Raw genomic sequence first — 21,738 nt, 5'->3', positions numbered from 1 at the left:
TACACATCCTAGATCAGGCAACTCGAGGACTCCTATGAGTCCACAAAAACCCAACCCCTGATCATTATCCACCTGTCTCTCTTACAGGCTCACCCTCTATTCTTTCTGAGTATGTACTTTTAAATTTTGCCAAATAAGTCTCTTTATGCCTCTCACTGATATGTCTTAAAAATTATTTTTCCTTAATGGAAATCAGCAAACCTACAACCTACCCAGTTGGTGGAGTGAGTTGAGATTCCTCATCTCCACTTCACGGAACCTCCTCAGACTATGTTGAGTGACAATACCACCAGAGGTACAGTGTAGGATTAAGGATTGCTTAGGACTGTGAAAAAAGGAATCACATCAACACTTGCACCTTTAAAAAAATAGTAAATAACAAATCTAAATTAAAATCACATGATCTTTGTATGTATGTATGTGTATACATGTGTATTATATGCCATTTCTATTGTGTATTTATGTGTGTAAACTGTTTCCTTGGTACCAAGTTAATTTACAAATTAATGAGCACTCATAAATTAGGAAAAAAACAAATTACTTTCCTTTTTTTGGTAATGTCGATGGAACCCAGGACCTTGGGCTTCCGAGACAGCGCCACTGAGCTAAATCCCTGGCACAGATTACTTTTAATTGACAACACTTATATACATCTTTTAAAAATAAGTTAAATTAGATTTATTAAAGTAAAATAAAGGAGCCACGCATGGTGGCACATGCCTAATTCCAACACTTATAAGGCTGATGCTCCTAGTTTGAGGCCAGCCTGGGTTACACAGTGAGTTCAAGGCCAGCCTGGAGTACATAGCAAGACCCTGTCTCAAAAACAAAAGCAAAAAATAAAGTAAACTAAAGGTTTCTTCAGTGCTGTTAGCATGTATTTTGCCTGCATTACTAACCAATCAAGATTGTATTTTTGATGTTTGAAATGCCATACCTATTTTTGCTATGCCTCAAGTAAAACAAATTTAAGAGTTCCCTCCTTTGGGAAAAGAAATCATATTTTTTTACAATTTTTGTTTTTTATTAGTACATGTTTATAATACATAATGTTTCCATCCCTCATGGTGAGAGTGGTACACGTACTAACGTGTCTTAAAACTTTTTTCATCCTCTTATACTTCCCTCCTCCCTTTGGCCATGTGCAAAGTGCTCCACCAGCTCTACTGTCATCCCTCCCCACCCCACCCCCGCCACCATCATCATCTTCATCATCATGATCAGGAAGTCACTGCCTGACAGAGACAAGGGCGTGCTGACCCTGGGGACGAAGAGGACAGGCTGCACTCTTGCTGGGACATCAGCCTGTGAGAGGAGTGAGACGCAGAGCCCCATTTCTCCTCCCAAGTCCAAACAGTTCTAACCGTGGCTCCTCTCAACTTCTGCTCTTCTGTTTTTCTAAACTTCCCACTGTTTCTTCCTGCAGCTGCTTCTACCCAGGTCCACAGTGAATTGTTAGGAAAAAAATACTCTTTCCTCCTATTTCCCATGTACTTCAGTCACTTCTTGTCCCTTATGTCAGGCCCCAGGTCCCTGCTTTCTCTTTAATTCACTTATCTGCAATAACCCCTCTCTGGATATGTTTAGTTCCAGAAATCCAAAATTCCTTAATACCCAGCATAGATTTCATCTCACCCTCTTTTTCTCCTCTGCAAAACTTCCTGCCTTTGTCCATGTGTTTGAAAAGCACAAGGGCCCTGAGATCTGCACTGCTTGGGCTGGGTGTCACTTAGTCAGGTCTGACTGCAAACTCTCATGGATCCGGATGAGCTCCTCCAACTTCCTCTCCAGAACCTGAGCCTGCTGCCGCAGCTCTTCAGCTGACTCTGTCTTTGCCCCCTTGTGCAAATGCACTGAATCTTCCACAAGGTTGTACACATCCTTCAGAAGGGTTACACCTGCAGTTCTTGCTCCCATGATCCGGGCTTCTTTGGACATTGCCAGAACAGTCCCTCCAAGGGTTTTCTGCACCTGCTTACCACTTCGGGCTGAGATTTTCCCAGTTTTCATAAGGCAGTTGGCCTTGGCTAGTAACCGAGGGTTGGATTTAGCCACATTAATGGCACAGACATTCTTCCCAATGGCTTGGAAGGCTTTCACACATTTCTCAGTTGCAGAAATAACTTTGGGTGTGGCCTCACCCACAGCCTGGAAAACCTCCTTCTCTGTGTCCATGCTGGTTGACAGCAGGCGCCTGGCTTCAGCTTTTGCTGATAATGTGTTTGAGTGGTCCACAATGCTAGCAGAAACACCAGTCACAGTGGCCACTGCTTCCAGCCCCATCCCAGTGGCTGAGAGCACCAGACTGCCACCTGCTGTCACAGGTGCCAGAGCCAGGCTAAGGATGGTCAGGATCCCAGAGACAGCACCGGTGGAGCTGGCCACCACATTGGTGATGGTGCAGTCCTTGTGCACCTTGTCAACCTTATCTGCAAGCCCGTAGAGCTTGGCTATGCCCTCCTCCAGCTCCTTTTTCACATGAGGAAATACATTCAAAAACCTCTCCTTGTGTGCTTCCAACTCAGTCAGAGTCTCACGTACAGCATCTGCCTCCTCCCTGTAACAGTAAAGGTCAAGTGATTAAGAAAGGCAGTTTGTCTGTTTGGAAAATGGGCTCTCTTAAGATCTACCCTGCATAAATGACAGAGATTTATTATAATCAAAGAAAGAGAATTACAAAGATGCACAAAAGTTTTCTTTCAGATATAAACATGTTTTGGATATCATTATTTAATAACAGGGTCAATGATTGTAAGGCGTTTTCACACGCTCTTTAGTGGTGGGTATTTGACAAAGCACCATCTCACTCAAGGACAATGCCATGACAAGCAAAGTATTTGTAGAAGGGGAATCATGTAGATGAACACAGAGAAGTGGAACAATGGGAGGTGGGTGGTGGTGGGCGGGGAGCTTAGTTCAGAGTATCTTAATGTACAGCGAAGAATTAACCTGAATCAAAGGGAAGCCTTCACTTTGCCCTCAGCTACCAGATTGTGATCTGTAGACCCCTAGAATGTCCTGACTATTAGGAATGTCTGTGTTTGCCTGGGGACTACACTAGCTGAGATTCCTAATCCAAAAACATAAATCTGAAAAACACCAAAATCTGAAACTGTTGAGCACTGACATGATGCCACAAGAAAGTTCCATGCCTGACCCATGTGACAGGTCACAGTCAAAGCACAAGCAAGCTAAAAATATTGTATGAAATTACATTCATGCTATGCATACAAGTTGTAAAGAAACATAAATGAATTTCATGTTTTGTCTTGAGTCACATTCCCGGGTGTTATGACTTGTGTTCAGATGTCCCCCGAAAGCATCATGCTTTTTGGGAGGTGGCTGAATCTAGAATGTGTGATTGATTCAAGGTGGGGCTGAACCTAAAGGTCTTAAGATTAAGGGTGTGAGTGCCACCAATCTGTGTGGTCTGAGTAAGATAATAAGGGCAGAAAACGCTTGGAAGGCTCCTTCGTACTTTTGCTGTCTTAGGTGATGTTGTTTCTCCTCTGTGATGCCCATTGGCCATCCCTGCCTTGGAGCCAGCTGATTATGGACTGAAACCTCTACAAACTGAGATAAACCCTTTCCCCGCTTTAACTACTGTCTCTGCGACAGGAGAAAAGTAGCTAACATGCCAAGATATCTTTTTATATATCTGCAAATATTTCAAAATCAGAAAACATCTATCATAGAAAACATTCCTTATTCCAGGAGTTTTCCATAATGCATGGTCATCCTAACAATGTGATGCATGTTGGGGCTTTGGGATCATTTCTGACTTCCACAGAAACTGGAGACTAAAAATACTGGCCTCCAGGAGCAGATGGAAACTCCAGGTTAGCCCTGAAGCCTGGACAACAAGGCATGACCAAACTTGAGTTAGGACCTTCTGAATTTCTTTGCAAGTAGACTTTGACCTTGGCTTTCCAGTCCATCTGGTGCTTGCTTGGCTATGCATCAAAATAATGTGTCCTTTCACAGGGTGAGCCTGGCACATCGGCATCCTGTGTGAATTGTCACATGTGAAATACAGGAGCACACTGTGTCCTGAGGAAAATGGGAGCTTCATGCTTGAAACCCTGCCAAATTATGTCCTATGTAAGCCTTTCTGTGACTGATTTTACCCTGTGCCTTTCCCTGTGATACACTGTGTGTAATAAACATCTAGTGAATTCTCTGAGTCCCTCTAGTGAATTGTCACACCTGCATGGGGTTTTGGGAGTCTTCAGATTTGCGGTTGGTGTCAAAACTAAAGTTAGTCTTGGAGGTTGTGCCCTCAGACTTTGCAGTTTGATTAACTCTGAGTAATGAGATATAAAAAGTAAACTCTGAGGCAAAGGAGATCACAAAGATTAGTTGGCCTCCCACCAACTCTATTCCAATGTCTGATGCCATTTGCACTTTGACCTGAAGTCATTGGATCCAGCTGCTCCAAGAACTGACTGAGAAGAGGAGACCTGGCTATTTACCCTGCCTCCATCCTCTCTACCTTCCTTACAGTTTACTTACACAGCCGACATCTTTCCTCACCTGGCACCCCAAGATCAGGACTTTACTGTCAGATGTCATGAGCCTAAATGGCACCTTAGCCAGTGACACCTTCCAGGAGCTCATGCAAAGGCCGTGCACAAAGAATCCAGCGACCTTCAGATCCATCTCTGAACCTAGACCCTGAGAAACCTGAACCTGCACAGGAACAGAGAAGGTCCCCTCTGAGCTGCAGACTTTGAGTCCCCAGACTTAAATTACACAAAAGAGGGGCCGGGGATTTAGCTCAGTGGTTCTGCCACCTGCCCTGCAATCGCAAGGACCCAAGTTCGATCCCCGGTACCAAAAAAATAAATAAATAAGTAAATTACACAAAAGAGGCCATCAACCATTCTGTCTAAGAAAGCTGTCGCTAAGCCACTGCCTTCCCCAGGGTCAGGGCCACTCCATGTGAACAGAAGAGGGTCCCACATGATGGCTGAGAACTCCTGGGTGACCAACAGGTGTGAAGGAAACAGCCACCCCCCACCGCAGCCCACTGTGTCTATCTCGGATGGACCACAACGAGGAAAGGAAAGAGTGTCTCACCGACTCAGTGTCCTCTGCGGGGCCCATGGTGTCCCCATGCTTTGACCCCCAGAAACCCAACTGGTGAGGTCTACACTTTTGTGACTTTTCTCAAGCAAGACCTTCTTGGCACCTGTCTCCAAGGAGGACCCTCGGCCCTGCTCTCGTCCCTCCTGGCCTTTGCTTGAGCCCCTGTTGTGTGTAAGTGATAACCTAAGCAGGTTCCACACGTTATCTTACTTTCCTTACCATGAAACTCAATGAATGAAGGCAGTAAGGCCGAGAGTGGTGTAGAGATAGCAAAGGTCACATAACCAGCAGTTGCCAGAAGTGATCCTGCCCCCTTGCTGCCATGTCCCTTCACCCTGAGGCCATTCACTGCCAGGGAATGACATGGAGATAATTTCCCGCAGGGACGGTGCCGAAGGGGCACCCTGAGCCCCAACCACAGGAAACAGCCTGGAGGAGCTGTGTCCACCCCCGGGAATCCCAGTCCAGTGGGGCTCTGGGTGGCACTGCTGGGGGCCCGTGCAGGTGACCTGGTCAAATCAGTCGTCTCCACCAATATCTCCCAGGAGCCATCTTCAGTCAGCAGTTGCTGCAGGTCCTCACTGCTCAGTGTGTCCATGATATACTCAATGACGTCTTCTACGAAACTGTCACTATCTGGTTGAGGAAAGAAAGAATAGAGTCAGATGACGGTGCAGTGGAGTATACATGGCTTTGGGGACAGGTGGCTATTCATCCTGGGAGCTACTGTCCTATCAGATACTTGAGATGGAGTCACATAACCAGTGTTACGGAATATATTGTGTTGCCCAAATTCATACGTGAAACTCTAAACCCCAGTGGCCTGAATTTGAAGATAAGGCCTTTAAGGAGGTGGAATAACTGAGATTAAATGAGTTCATAAATGTAGGGCCCTAATCTGTAGGTCTGGTGTCCTTAAAAGAATCTCTCTCTCTCTCTCTCCCTCTCTCTCTCTCTCTCTCTCCCTCTCTCTCTCTCTCTCTCTCCCCATGCACAGAGAAAGGCCATGTGTATACACAGTGAGAAGACTCCTTCTACAAACCAGGAAATTCCCTCTGACCAGAAACCAACCCTGGCCCACCCTCACCACAGATTTTGGCTGCCAGAACTGTAAGAAAATAGACATCTTGGGCTGGGGATTTAGCTCAGTGGCTCTCCCACCTGCCTCACAAGTACAAGGACCCAAGTTCGATCCCCGGTACCAAAAGAAAGAAAGAAAATAGACATCTTCTCTTGAAGCTACCAACTGGTGGTGTCCTGCGAAGGAGCCTGAGGAGACTAACACACCACGGAAGTGCCTTCAGCACAAATCTCAGAAAGTGACCCTCAGCCTGGGGAGCAGGAAACTTCCAAGCATGGGTTCACCTAGCATGTGCCCATTGTGTGCCAAACAGTATGTACCCAGGTCTTCAAAATGTGAGTTTCCACCATCAGTGGGTTCAGAAATTCATTGATTGGGTTAAGAGCAGCACTTTGAAAAGGAAATAGAATTCTCAATATTAGAACATGTTGAACATCGTAAGGATATGTGTTGCTTTTGCAAATTATTTATATGACATTACATCTACAGGGGTATATCGGTTTATGAAGTCAATTCTTTCCATGATTCTGATCACAAAACCAAGTTGGAGGAGAACTGAATCAAATACAAGGGTTAGGTTCAATGTTGACCTCACAGGGAAATTTAATTCAGTTCAACCAGTTTAGTTTGCAACCAGAATCTTGCAGAGAATTGAGTTTGTGAACTGAGATGCAACTGTATATGATGTATATAGTAGATAAATAAATAGATAGATATAGATAACAAAAGAGAGAGAGCCCCTTAATACGAGGGTCCTAGATATGTTTAGGAATTGAGAACTTTTAATCATCTTTAACTATTTTTAAATAATTTTCAAATATTTATTTTAATGAACACATAACAATTATATGTATTTGTCAAGCACAGTGTGATATTTCAAGAAAAATTTTATTTTATGGCCTCAAATATCCGTCATTTCTTCGTGTTGAGAACAGTCAAAATACTTTCCAATAAGTACTTTCATATAGACAATTAAAGAGAATTTTCAATCTTTTAGAAAGAGAACACAGAGCACATATGGAATATTACTTGCCAATAATGACAGTCAAATGTATTAATGTTTTGACGTGGAAATATGAGTGTTCACATTCCATGAGATAAATAGTGTAAAAGCTAGAAATAGGCTCAACCCAGTAGAGGGCAATATTACTGGCTGAGTCACCCAGAAAATGTGTAGTGTGCAGGATTGGACCTAATGGTATTGCAGACAAGGGACTGGGTACCAGTATATATTTATGTATGCCTACTGAGATGTAATATAAAATGTGTTTGCACTGTGTACTCACAAGAGAGACATTATTCTTTCATGAACAAGTGGAGACCCAGCCAGGAAAAGAGGCTGCCCAAAGCCAGAAAGAAGAAAGCTCATAATTTAAATGCAAGTTTACCTGGCCAATTTTTTTTTTCTGGTACCGGGGATCAAACTCGGGTCCTTGCTCTTGCAGGACAGGCGGTGAAACCACTGCGCTAAATCCCCAGCCCAACCTGGCCAATTTTTTGTATCACTTGGAAAGCTCATGTTTTTAAAATTTCTGTGACCTCTGCAATCTATTTTACAATTTACCTATGAGATTTTTTAAAATGTGTAAATGTTTGTAACTATGCACTCCTGGGTAATATTGTCATGAAAAAAAGGTTCCTTTTTGTTCCACATGTGGGAGACTGCAATATATCGATACTGCTCAACATCAATAATGCTCAAAGCCGGCTGTAAGCAGTTCAGGCTGGGAAGAGTTAACTCCACAATTGGCTTTTTCTATAGGTGAATCCCTCAAAAGCCTATGTGTCAAAGTCAGAGAAACTTGGTCACAAATTCCATTCCCACAACAAAAACCTTCTTTGTAGAAGGACAATGTTCTAATTACAACCATATATTTTGTCTATTCTGTTCCTAATTCGAGAATGCTTTGTCTTGTCATTTACAAGCCTTGCTCACATTGAGTTCTATACAATGTACACAATCACTTGTTCTCACCGGAAGTTCTGCCCTTACACGTAACTTGCCTTTAACCCAGATGATTACCAATAAAAATCAATGACTTGGACTCCCCAGTGCCTTTGTCCGTTGTACCTGTATTGCTTATTGTGGCTCCCCCCTTTCTGTCTGTCTTAGTTCTGTCTTTGAGATTGATTTCTCAGGCCTGTGTCATATACTGGCCAGGAGACTGGAGTCCACTGCAGAGGTTTCCGGTAACGTTTCAGGGGTCCCCAGTACCAACAGTGGCAGTGCAGGGGACTCTTCAGGTGGGTGAGGATGGAGGTGGGGCCTGGACTCTCCACTCTGATCCTCGTGATCTTGTGACCAGGACTTAGGCTGCCTTTAAGCCCTGACCTCCCTGGGCCTGCAGGTGACCAGTGGGAAACCACAGCAGGGTGAGCACTTGGCATCTGCCTCCAGTTTGCATCTGCCCTTTGCTCTGAGTCTTCTCTCCTGCATCAGCTTGGATCAGCATCTTCTGGGGGACAGAAACGACTCCCCAGTGCAAGGGGCCACTGGTAGATGTGTCAAAGCCCAGGCATCTGACAAAGCGCAGGTGCATGACAGACATTGTTATAATAATACGTCAGCAAGGAAGACCACACGCGTATTACACAGCTATCCGAGGTCATGTGAGTTTTTTGTCTCAGTGTGCCTCAGAGAAGTGGATTTAAAAAAAGGACACACAGCTCTTGAGCTCAGCAGCTGCAGTTCCAACTCCCATGGTCTGATGCTGCCCTATGGTTTTAAAATTAAAGTTTGGTTCCTGCTTTCTGGTGATGTCTGCTCCACATGCCTTCTTTTCTTTGGGAACCTCGCCTGACCAGACCTCCTTTAAACCCACCAGCCCTGACACCCAGGGAACAGTAACCTCCTCATTGCTTTGGACAAAGCCCATCCTGACCAGTGTTGAAACAATGACCAACCAGACCCCATTTACATAGACAGGTGACTGTTCACACTGCTGCCCCCTGTCTGTATAATCTGGGAGCTCATGCCAGCACCTCTGAGGACAGGGCTGAGGACACTGGTCCATTTGTCTTCCCCTACAACTATACCGTTCAAAGTTCACTCCCTGCTTCTCGCCATTACTTTTATCGCTTGGTGTTTAAAGGATAGCCAGGCCTGATTCCACATGAATCTGGCAACTCGCCTGGGACTCTGGAAACAATTTCTTCAGGTCTCAGGAAACACAATTTCCAGTGGCACCTCTGGCTCCAGGCTGGCCCATTTGTTGAGGAAGTGTTCATCCCAAGGAGACCACCAGCCTCAGCCCTGCCTCAGGATGCCAGGCCTGCTGGGCTCCCCTAGCCTCCAGTCTTTCAGCTCCCTTGTTCTTCACCATTGCTACTGACAGCACAGTTTGCTTTCCCCCTCTCACTGAGCCCTCCTCAATTAGAAGAGCCACTTAAAAGAGGCCCACAAGCCTCTTCCTGCTCGAGTTTTTCCAGTGCAAGCTGCTCTGGAACGCAGACAATAGAGGACTCAAATTTGGCTCAGAATTGTGGTGATTCTCTATAATCTCTCAGGTTTAAGTATAACAATACCTGACCCTCAAAATATCCTGGGAGACTGTTCTCCCCTGAAGGGGAGGGCAGAGGCTCCAGGTCACACAGATGTGAGGGGGCAGAGGTCACCCAGGGCTCCAGTGCAATGGCACTCTGGGTCACTCTTCCTCCTGAGCCACTAAGAGCAGTTGGGCCCCACAGAGCAGGAGCTAGAAGGAACCGCCTCCTCATGGGCAGCGCCCCAGGGTCAGTGCCTGGGGCAGGCAGCAGGGGCCTCCCCAAGACAGTCTTGTGTCCACCTGAGACCTTGACTGGGAGGCAGGCTGGGGAGGAAGTGAGCAGCTGGGCCGTGTCCCTAAGGAGAGGACTCGGAAGGGAGACCCACAGGCCCTGGTCAGAGATCCTTAGGTCCCTCAGGGGCTCCCCTTTCCCATTCACCACTATTCTGGGTAATGGCTCTGCCTTGGAGCTGCCACCTTGGTGCCACCTTGGAGATGACACCTGTCCTGACCCCATGAGAGGAACCCACCAGAGAAGAGGAAGCCAGTACCTGGGGAGGAGACAGAGGCCATGGTATCAGCAGCAGCGTCTCTGGGAGGTTTCCTTACAGCTCCTCAGGCCATCCAGGCTGGAGGGGAGGAGGAGACAGATCATGAAGTGGAAGGGCAGCCACATGGGGTGAAGATGGTGAAGGGGAGTGGCTCGGGGCCAGGTCTCCTAGGGTTCCCTCCAGGATGGCAGTGAGGTCAAAACAGACTTCTCCCAGAGTGCTCTCTGTCCCCCAGGCTCTGTGGCTGCTATTTTTAAAAAGGCAGCCATCCTGCTCCTGCTCCAGCTCCCTCTGTCCGCACCCACCAGGCAGAGGCCTTGGGCCTCTGAGGGCACACAGAGGGGGCATGGGATGAGGACACAGCCATGTAGAAACCACAGAGCCCACACGTAGAAGAACACATGGGAAGCCACATCCTGGTGAGTGCCTAGGGCCGGGAACACTCGTGTTCACTAGTGACGCTGGTGAGTGTTTATTGACAGTCTGCAATGTGCAGCCTCCTTCCGTGCACCTCAGTGAGTGTTCACACATTCGACGCAGTGAGAACATCTATGGCTCCCATTCTAAAGCGGGGGGGACCATCAGGAAGCTCAGGGAACTCACCCATATTTTCACAGAGCTGCAGGGGCCAGGACTTGAACTCGGCTCTCTGGTCCACATCCCATGTTTTGATGACTACACTCTGCTCCCTTAAATATGCAAAACATACACTCATGTATGCATGTTTATTGTCAAGGACACTTCTCATTGCAAACCCTTATCCTGTACCCTGTGCCCATCTCCCTTCATGGTAAAATTACCAGTGCCCCTGTAGTGCCCAAGGTCTGCTCCTCCTTGCTTCAGTACTATCCCATGAGGACCTGCAGTCCTGCCAGCCCCTGGCCCTGCTGTGGTTGCACAGCGCCCTCTGCTGTCCTGGCCTAACTCTTGCACCTCACGTTGTTTCTCTCCTTGATCTGAACAATGCAGAGCTTTCTCCTGTGTAAACTTTGCCTCCATTATGCACCCTTGCTCTCTGACACTGGCCACCATTTTAAGGTGCCACGCGAAGGTCCTCCCAATGCATAGGAGATGATGCTTCCATGCTCTTAGAATTCCCAGTTTCTAAAACCATAATAATCCTCTAAATTATAAATTACCTGCTCTCAGGTATCTTGGTACAGCCACGGACACTCTGTCTTGGCTACAAAGAATGACTGCTACTTTGTTATGGAGAACAGCTTTATCCTGGTTCTGGTCCCTTCCCTCTGCAGATAGGTTTGTTGAGATCCCCATACATAGAACTGCTCTTCCCTTTACACAGCCACAATGCAGAGCCTCCTGCACCCAGCCAACCTGAGACGCATCCACAATGGGTTTTCTCTAGCAACCCCTTCCTGAGGGCCATGAAATCACACCCCCTCCTCCCTCAAACTCCACCTGTCCCATTGACCATGGGAGTGACCAGTGTGTCCTCGGGCTGGAGGACACTGCCTGCAGACACACGTATGGCCTCTGCCATGTGAGAAGGAAACAATAAGCCCATGCACATGTGAAGTGTCCCTGTCAGGCCCACCCAAGTTGGGGACAGCTCCCAGCAGGTCCCGTTCTCTTCCTAGGACACAGCAGGTCTGGTCACAGCCAGGCATAACCCTCTCAGGTGCTGATCTCTGCTCTCGGACATTGTCTTACCACCATAATGGCTCCCATGGCCACCGAGTGCAAAGCTACCCTCTTCCCCTCTCACCTGTCTGCTTCTTGTCTTGGCCGCACCACATCCAAGTGTCTGACTCCTGGGGCTTCTGGCTCTCAGTGGTGACTGTCTGACCCAGGCCTGACCAATGAGGCACAGGAAAAAGTCAGCTGAGAGATTTCTTGGGGGCTCTTTGCTCTAAGGGACAAGTGTGACAGGAGAGCCAGCTGCCCTTTTCACCTTCTTCCTGCTTCCAATACTGCCTGATCCTGAACCACCCAGCATTCTGGGGTCACGTGACCCTGGGAGTCGGAGCTGAGGCAGAGGCCTGGGCAGGCAGAAAGACCTGGGGTCCTGCTGACTCCACACAGTGTCAATGAGTTTGCTCCCTGGGTCTCATCCTGCCTGGTCGCTCTTGGTCTCACTCAGGCCCTCGTCTGGAGCCTCAGCCCTGTGCCCGTGTGGGGAGTGCTCCCTTCTACCCCATGGGAATTAGCGAGCCAGGCACTGTGGCTGAGCCTGCCAGCTGCTCAATTCCCAGAAAGGCCACTGGTGGGAGGAAGCCAGGGCGGTGCCTGCCTGGCGCTGCTCCAGCCCATTACCTCAGCCCAGCCAGGCAGCCCTCCCTGCCCTGTCAGACGTGTTCTGGGTTCTCCAAGGTACCAGAACAGGGGTTCTAGCATGGCCTCTTCTACTCAGTGGTCAGTGTAGTCAGCCTCCAAGGGTTAAGACAGCACACACCTCCTAAGGAATCTTTACTGAGCTGCCAAGGTCAAGTTCTGGCCCCTGAAGCCAGCACTCAGGCCCTCCTGCCTGCTGCAGCTCCTCCTTCCTCTCCTCTCCCTGCTCACCGCGCACCTTGGTTCCAGGCTTCCTTCAGTGTGCAAAGGCGTCAGAGTGGTGCTCAGAGAGGGTTTGTTTTTACCACCAAAAGGAAGGAGATAACTAACCATCCAGCCACAGGAGAGCAAGTAATAAAGTCCAAGCTACAAAGCTGCAGTGGTGCTGGGGACACCATTCTGCAATCTGGTCCCTCGCACTTCCCTCGTCCAGTCACCTTGCCTGTCCCAACACACAGCCCAGCTTCTGCCTTCTTTTTTGCTCCCTCAGTCTGAGGTAGGGGACCTTTGAGGGCCCATAGGATGCAGGCCTACTGTCTACCTGCTCAGTCCCCTCACAGGGCCTCAGTTTGCCCTGTGGCACAGAGCAAGTGGCAAGGACAGTGTTGGTGAGATAACCACTGGGCTCCTTGTATCTCAAAAGAAACCCTTTGCTCCCCATGTGCCTCTGTAGCAGTCCCAGCCTCAGGGTGACCAGGCCACAAGGACGGGGGGTTCTGAGTCCTCTGCCCTCATCCACTTTCTTTGGTTCCTCCAAACTTTCCAAAGCAGAGGCCACTACCACATGCACCTTTTCTCAAGGTCACCTGGCCTTGTCTCATTCCACCTGAGCTGAGCCCAGGGGAGCTTTGTGACCCATCCATGTGCTCCTTCTTCTCTCTTCTGCTGAAGGTACAAGGGAGGGGAGCAGTCAGACATGAACGTGGACCAACCCAGGCTCTACTGCTGCTGCTGCTCGACTGTGTGGCCTGGGGCCCATTCCCCAAGCTCTCTGAGTTCATCTATGACTTGGGGATGCTAATTCTTCTCTGGCAGAGATGTTATGAAGATGAGGAAACAGGGCTTCCCCAACTTACCAAGGAATCCTCCTCTGTCTGTGTGGACTCAGCCCAGCCGTCCTGAGTTGTGCAGATCCAGTCTCCAACTGCAGGCCGAACAGTGAGCAGAGGTGTCTTCCGGGTACATATACCCAGGCTTCCAATAGGGAAACTGAAACTGAAAATTTCTAGCAGCTCGGGAGCACATACCCTACACATTCTACCTGCTGGTGCGACCTTCACCCCACCCTCCTTGCTGATCCTCTGAGTGGAGCCAGCTCAGACCCACATGCCAGGTTCTTCCAGCCCAGCCCACCCTGGCTGCAGGAACAAAGATTAACTGCTGACAGGTGGTGGGACCCTCCACAGACCATGCCCAGCTCCCCTAGGGATTGTACCCAGCCCCACCCACCGTGCACACCCCACTCCCAGTACACCTGCCTCCCCATCGCTCTTCAGCATTGGCACGGGCTCCCACACACCCTGCACCTGCTGCCCCTTGCTTATGACTGCTGTGGAATATCGTGTCCAAGGATTGGGGGGACAGTGCTGGGGATGGAACCCAGGGCCTTGCAAATACTAAGCCAGTGCTGTACCACTGAGCTAGGCCTCCAGACCCCATGCGGCTCCTAGACTTTTGGTTTAGCGGGGTCTTCCTCTAGGAGCACCTGCCGCACCTGCTGGAGCTGTCATGTGTAGCTCCCTCAGAGATCCCTCTGGCATCTCTGCCCAGAGTCCACTGCCCTGCCCTGCTCTGCTCCCAATTAGTTCCAGTGTTTGACACCAAACAGTGTCCGTTTCTCCCTCTCAGAACCAGTACTAAAACCGAGTACCCACTGAGCAATGAAGGAGACTTTCATTCTTGGTTGAGAAGTGGGAGACAGACTCAAAAACCAACTTCTCAACCTGTTAGGGGTGGGGAAGTCATAAGAGTAAGGTATAAAAATGAGGAGGGGGAAAGGGTGATAACTGATCTCTTTTCTGGGAATGGGTTGAGATTATCCTGGAGCTTGAGCACCACCTCTTTTCACTTTGTTGTTCTTTCTAGACATCACCATGGCCACTGTCAAAGGTCATAGCCTGGGAGGAGCCATGTAGCACACAAGCGGGATTATAATGAAGGTAGAGGTTGCCCGGGGGGGTCACACTGACACCCAACTCAGATCCCACCAGTTTCAGCTAAGGAAGAACCTCGGGCCCACAGGCATCCCATCTTCAAAGATGAATCAGAATAACTTGGGGTAGAAAATCAGCTAGGTCAGTAGGCAGTCCAGGATTGGGGCAGAGTAACACCATGGCACCTTTCAGGGTAGGGGCCACAATCCACCAAATCTAGGTAGTCACACAGCTGGGTGCTGCGGGAATTTTCTGCTTCACCCCAGGCAGAAGGAGCTGGGAGAGCTGGGAGCAGGGCTGGACCTCATAAGCCAACCTGGGCCTGTATTGCAGTGGGCAAATGTCGATGAGGCCACATGCTCACAGCCCCTCTGTTAGGAAGGACAGAGAGTGACCACACAGTAAAGCGCACATCACATTTACTGCTCTATTTGATTGCACTGTTATAACTCCCTAAAGGGCTAGATTTTTCCTCTATTTTTAAATAGGCATATGATAATTGTACATATTGATGTGATCTGATTCTGCAACTGAGGAAACTGGGTAAAGAGAAAGACTGTGGCTTTCATTGGGAAAGTCAGAGAAGGAACCAAAACTCCACCTAGTTTGATCTTTGTCCATTTGACATTCGTGGCTACCCTTCTTTGTCTAAGGGTGTTGGGGCTTTTTTGTACATTGTTTTCTGTAATCTCTCTTCTCCCAATTCTTCCCTGTTTCACTAGCACATCTTTAGCTTAACGGCCACACAAAAACACAGTGAGATGCGGAACCTCTTAAAGATCCACATGAGCTGTAGTCCCACCATGTGGATCCCCTAATCACCGTGCTGTGGACCAGACTGGTTGAACATGGTCTCGTGGTGGAGCATCCAAAATGTAGTTGCAGACTCAGCTCAAGAGGGAAGGCAGGTCTCTTACCTCCTGGAACATGAGCAGAGACCATTCCATTGCAGATCCTAAGATCTGCTACAAAACACCTCAGCTCAGCTGGTGACATCAAAAGAAAAGTCACCCAGGATGTCTGCAGCTCCAGAATTGGGGACCTGGCAGAAATCTTTGGTCTATAAGCAATTTCTTCCCATGCAGAAGCCGGTCCTAATCCAGTGGGAAAGCGCCCCTGACACTGCTCTGAGACACCTGGCAGAGAGCACCACATTTCCCATGGAAAGTGGAGGGTCAACAGCCAAGGCCCCCAGGGACCACGCTCCCCTCGCCCTGCCCCTCTCCTGGAATGGTGGGCTTCACTCAGACAAGCTGCACATTGTGTTGAGCACTCAGAACAGGGTCTGCTCCCCCTTTCTCTCCAGACCATAGAAGGGAATGGGGTGAAACTTACCATCTTAGCCATTTTTGAGTTGTGCCGTTCAGCAGAATTCATTGCGTTCACGTTGCAGTACCACCATCGCCACCATCGTCCCTACGACTCTTTTCATCTTGCAAAACTGAAACTTGGCATCCCTTAAATGATAACTTTGTTATTTAAAAACTGATTGTGTGGTTCCTGTGTAGTCACTCTCTGTCCCTCTCCCATAGAGGGAGTAGTCGCCATGTGACCTGGGACCTTCTGTAGTCACCAAGGGACTAGCAAAGACTAACTTCCTAGGACAGCCCAGTACGGGGCTGACGTGGCAAGTGTACTGGTTAGATTTCCCTCACTTTGAGAAATACTTGACATAAACAGCTTAAATGGGGAACAACTGATTTGGCTCAGGGTTTAAGAGGTTTCCATCCATGGCTGGCTGGCTCCAAGGCAGGAACATCGCAGCAGAAGGGCGTGGGCAAGAACTTCTAAACCCTTCTAACCCCAAGAAGCAGAGAGCAGGGAAGAGTCACAGAGAGGAGAAGAGGCTGGGAACAGGATATGCCCTTCAAAGGTTCTCCCCAGTGACCATTTTCGTTCACATGGACCCCACCTCCCAACACCCCATTCCATTCTGGACTCAGTGACATTCATGACCCTGTCACAGCCCTAGGCTCCACCTCTGAACATTGTTGCCTTGGTGATGAAGGCTTCAATGCAAGAGTCTCTGGTGGACAATACGTATTTAGACCATAGCAGGGAGGGAATGCATTCTATGCCACCAGCCCCCAGTGACCTCATGCAGAGTGGAAGGGGCCAGCACTAGTCCTGGCTGTCAATAACCAGGCCACCAGCATCATTTGCATGAAAATCCTATTTGTCTTTCTTCAGATGGGAAAATCAAGCTTGGGTAACAAGTATCAATTTCAGGAATGTTTAAACCTAAGTAGAATGATGACAAAATCAAACCCATAATCTTAATATTTTTGTGTTGAGGTCAATATAGCTATGTCTTCCTTTCTTCCTTCCTTCCTTCCTTTCTTTCTTTCTCTTTCTTTCCTCCTTTCTTTCTTTCTTTTTTTAAAGACAAGGACTTGCTGGGCCAGGGATTTAGCTCAGTGGTTTCGCTGCTTGCTGTGCAAGCACAAGGACCCAAGTTCAATCCTCGGTACCAAAAAAAAAGGACAAGGACTTGCTATGTTGTCTAGGCTGCCATTCTCATGCCTCAGCCTTCTGAGTAGCTGGGATTATAGGTCAAAGGTGTGTTTAATTTCAACGCAGTTATAATGTTCAAGAGAATGTGAAACATTTGCAGAGTGAACAAAGTAACTTTTGAAGACCAGTTTAAAATAAGTAACTGATTAATGAATTTACACGCCTGAATTTAAGTCGGAAGGCTCTTTCCCAAGTACTGAGGGTGTTGCAAATGAGCTTAGGCCACAGAGAAGCAGCAGCTTCGGTTGAGTAGATCCAAAAACAGGAGAAGTGTGGAGTGGCTGGTGGGGTTGGGGAGGAGCTGTCAGAGCCACCGACCAGGCAGCTCTTAGCACGGGGCAGGAGCCATCAAGCTGTCCTCACACCATCTCCAGCAGGCAGGAGACTGAGGAGATTCTCTTCTGGCTCTGCTGTTTTGCCAAATATAACCCTAAAAATAATAGCACCTTGTTGCAATTGAAAACAGTGTGCAGGTTCCCCTCAAAATATAGAATTACCAATGATTTGGCGGTTCCCTTTCTGGTATATGCCCCAAGGAATTGAAAGCAAAGACACAGATATGTGTACAGCCATAGTCACAGTGCCATAATTCAAAAAAGCCCAGATATTCATCAGTGGATAAATGCATAAGTGAAATGTAACCTGTGGATACACTGGAGTACTATTCAGCCTTAAAGAGGAAGAAAATCCCAGCACGTTCTGCAGCATGATGAAACTTGAAGGCATCATGGTTCGTGAAATAAGCCAGACACCAAAAGACAAATACTAGATGAGGTCACTTGGGAGTTACAGTAGTAAAACAGACGCAGAGGGCAAAGTGGTGGTTGCCGAGGGCTGGGAGAGGAGGAATGGGAATTATTGTTTACGGGTGGAGAGTTTCCATTTTGCAAGATGAAAATTGTTCTGGGGATGATGGTTGTGATGTTTGCAGGACAACGTGAATCCAATCAATGCTACTGAACTCTATACTTAAAAATGGCTAAGCTGGTAAATTCTGTGTGATATATACTTTACCACATTTAAAAATTTTTTAAATCCATCGCCGGGGATTTAGCTCACGGGTTCCGGCACCTGCCTTGCAAGCGCAAGGTTCTGAGTTTGAGCCCCAGTACAAAAAAAAAAAATTAAATCCTTTAAAATCTGAACTTTGCAGAAAAAAATAACAGCACAGAAGCCCCTTACCATGTACAAAGCATTTTTACACACATAAACCAATGCTTCAAACCCTGTGGTGAAAACATTTATTGTCCCTGTTTCCCAGGGAAGAAAACTGAAGTTCAAAGTGACATGACTCAGCAGGAGTAGTAGAGGTGGGATCATAACCAGGCCTTTTTGATTCTTGGTTTTTGTTTTCTGAACCAGTCGGCACCCCAAAGGAAGCATAATAATCCTTAAAATCCTCCAGTGCTCTGAAAATGTGGCTTTTTTCCCCCCTTAGTGCTCCCTGTTGGCTTGAGATGAATCACAGCACTTTGAACACCGCTAGAGTCCATATCCAGATCCCGCCTGGTTTAGGACCAGTGGCCCGGTGGAGCTGGGTCGGGTCCGGGGCTCCTACTGACTGAGCATCAAGGGCTTCCCACGTCCACAGGCTGGCAAAGCTGCCTGAAATGCTTGCATCACTGCATGCTACAGTCCCTGGGTCCTGTGACATCCAGGTCTTCCTGTCTGCTAAGAGCTGGAGAGAATATTCAGCATCAGACACCCCTGCTGGAATTCGTCCTCCCAAGCCTTTGGTTTGTGACTCAGTTTCCTTGCTGGTGGAATGAGGCCTGTGATAGTATTTCCCTGGCAGTTCCTGGGTGATGAACTGAAACAGAGTAGGGACTGTGCTTGACATACAGCGGCTGGTCAATGAGCAGGAATGCGCTAACTTCTCAGCACTCTTCTCTGTGAGCCCTGAGCAATCCTGGTGTCTGCATTCTCTCCTTTTATCTTCTCAGCACACCCTCTAGAGAGCCTGTATCCCCACGTATAGCCAAGGAAAAAGGCTTAGAGAATTACATCGCCTTCTCAAATTCACACAGCTGACCACGGCTTCCCTTCCTCACCAAATTTACTATGGCCACTCAGGTCTTGAGTCACAGACAATTTTTTTCTAAAATAAAAATTATAGGGCTGGGAGTTTAGCTCAGTGGTTCCGGCGCCTGCCTCACAAGTGCAAGGTCCCGAGTTCAATCCCCGGTACCAAAATAAAATAAAATAAAATAAAAATTATAGATTCACAAGACAAAATAGTACAGTTGCAAAAAATAATAGAGAAAGGTTCTATGTCCCCTTCGTGGGGACATCTTACATAACTATAGTACCAGAACATGAACATTGATTTTTGGTCATAGTTTCTGTTTTGCTTTGAGACAGGATCTTGCTTTATGGTTCAGTCTGGCCTTGAACTATGTAGCTCAGGCTGGCCTTGACCTCAAAGCAATCCTCCTGCCTGGTGGGATTACAGGTGTGTGCTACCATGTCCAGCAGGACATTGACACTGGCACAGTACAGTGTACTAGATCACAGAGCTAACTGGAGTTTCACCAGGTTTTGCACATGCTCATTTATGTGTTTGTTACGGTCCTGTTGCGGCTGATATCCCAACCACTTGTCGGGTTGATAGCCTGACCCATTACCAGGGGATGTCCAGTCTCCTGATGAGGGGAAAGAAAGGGGATAAAAAAAATAACACACAGAGAATAAAGAACAATAATTTATTACTGGGGGGGGTGATCTTTAGCTCTCTCCTGGCTAAAGACCACCTGATCTCAGCTCTGTCCTGGCTATGATCACGAGCTCTGGAGTAGTCAGTCTTTATCACTATACAACATAGCAAGGGGAATGAAGGCAAATGTAGGGAGTAGAACTAATGCACTTAAGGAGCCAGGCTTGGAAAAAGGGAGTAACTGTGTATTCTTGTGAAGGCCAGGTCACAGTTAACAAGGCCCCTGTGCTATCTTGCACATCATAGCTAACGAGCCACCTGCATCATCTGTAGCTAATGTTTGATCTTGGAAAAATGGTTATGTGGAGTCATAATTCCCCAGCTGCAGTGTTTCCTTGCTATAGAAACATCACAACCTCACCATCACTGAGACCAAAATTGTGACCATTGCCATAAGGAAGTCTGTCTCCGAACACCAGCCAAAAGGTAAATTAGAAATTCACACTTAGGCCTTGGAATGACTCAATCTTAATCAATAGCTGAATTTATAAGCCAAATCAATATCTGAAGCCTGCTCAGTGTGGTTTCAAGCTGGTCTGTTGCATTCTTTGACACTTTATCGCATGTACAAGTTCACGGAACCATCATGACAACCAAGAGTTTTCTCTCATCACAGAGTGACTCCCTGCTATCAATCTTTCAGAGTCCCTTGCTTCCCCTAAACCTTGGAAACCCCAAAGCCTACCTCTGCATCATCTCTATAATATTGTTATTTCAAGAATATTTCATATATGGAATTGTTACCAATCAGCTGAGTGATCTTTCCCTCAATTCAGACAAATCATAATAGGCAGAGTGCAGCTCCCTTGATGGTACCTGGGCTCTGAGCAGGGCCTGTTAGCTCTTAGCATTACAGATCTTAGTGTCATGGCTCTTGCAGCCCCTGCAGCTACCTGGAGCTCTTCCAGCAGCTCCTGCAGCCTCATCCGGGCTCTCTGCAGGTTCTGCCAGTTGGCACAGGTTTCTGTCAGTCACTGGCAGTTGCCACTGTTCTTGTTTCATCACTCTTTGGAAATTTTCAGGGTTAATAACCCACAGTATTATCAGCTCTTTTAAGTACAACCCACTCAGCCCAGTCTATCCAAGATAAGATTCATGAGTAGGCATTCGGAGCACCCAGGCAAGGCCTTTCATAGGACCTGTGCTGCATCACAGGGGAACAATGGAGTGCAGTGGAGGGAGCCCTCTGGGAATAGCCTTAGGATCATGAGGGAGTGTTGCTTATAGAGGGGGGCCTCCATGCATTTTTTTTCCATACTGCAGGCCTATTTGGGGACTTTCAGAGTAATGACTGACAGAGGGGACCAGGGGTACATGAAGGTTACAGGCTGGAGTCATCTGGGGTAGGAAAACGTTTCAAGTCTGCTGTGGCCAAGGGAGACGCCTCCCAAGCAGAGGTTGAATGTCTAGGTCTGCTACCCAAGCGTTCAAGTACTGGGGCTTGGTCTTCAGTGTGCAGTGCTGGGAGGCAATGGGACCTTTAGAGGTGGAGCCTTGCAGAAGCTCCAAGACTGGTCCTGCTCTGCGTTGTCCTCCTGTCTTGCCGGGTGATCACTCCCTCGCACATGCACTCTTGCCATGCTGCCAGCCACCATGTGATGCAGACACAGAGGCCTCACCAGAACCTGCACCATGCTACGTGGACTTTCAGCTCCCAAAATTGCAAGCTAAATAAACTTGTTACCAGCCTCAAATATTCCACTATAGTAACAGAAAGTTAACTAACATAAGCAGTGAAGGAAAGATGATGAGTCAGGAGCAAACCCTTGGGAAAGGGGCAGCATCTACTACTGGGTTCCACCCAGCACACACTGCAGGGTGGAGAGGAAACATGGACCATTCACCTGCAAGGGACTCTAGG

The 21,738-nt window shown here is 47.8% G+C and overlaps 1 protein-coding gene across 2 annotated transcripts; it reads right to left on the bottom strand.

The window, feature by feature from the left end:
* Positions 1-1,028: 1,028 nt before the first annotated feature.
* LOC101703226 (apolipoprotein L2-like) lies at positions 1,029-13,668 on the bottom strand. Of its 2 annotated transcripts, XM_004845692.3 has the most exons (6): positions 13,574-13,668; positions 11,932-12,018; positions 10,809-10,894; positions 10,206-10,283; positions 5,598-5,724; positions 1,029-2,557 (listed from the first exon to the last, which is right to left on the bottom strand). In XM_004845692.3, exons 4-6 carry the CDS (start codon positions 10,225-10,227, stop codon positions 1,726-1,728), a joined length of 981 nt encoding a protein of 326 aa, XP_004845749.1. In that variant the 5' UTR covers positions 10,228-10,283; positions 10,809-10,894; positions 11,932-12,018; positions 13,574-13,668; the 3' UTR covers positions 1,029-1,725. The 2 variants fall into 2 exon arrangements, with proteins under 2 accessions (XP_004845749.1, XP_021114713.1); XM_021259054.2 differs by lacking the exons at positions 10,206-10,283; positions 10,809-10,894; positions 11,932-12,018; positions 13,574-13,668 and adding an exon at positions 9,301-9,526 and having other exon boundaries at positions 1,540-2,557.
* Positions 13,669-21,738: the final 8,070 nt, after the last annotated feature.

This window comes from Heterocephalus glaber, unplaced genomic scaffold, assembly GCF_053883595.1.
Source record: "Heterocephalus glaber isolate CG9 unplaced genomic scaffold, H.glaber_assembly_v1.0 deba00001444, whole genome shotgun sequence".
Taxonomy (NCBI): domain Eukaryota; kingdom Metazoa; phylum Chordata; class Mammalia; order Rodentia; family Bathyergidae; genus Heterocephalus; species Heterocephalus glaber.
Note: the sequence above shows the minus strand (reverse complement) of the source record. Positions and strands in the feature narration are given on the sequence as shown.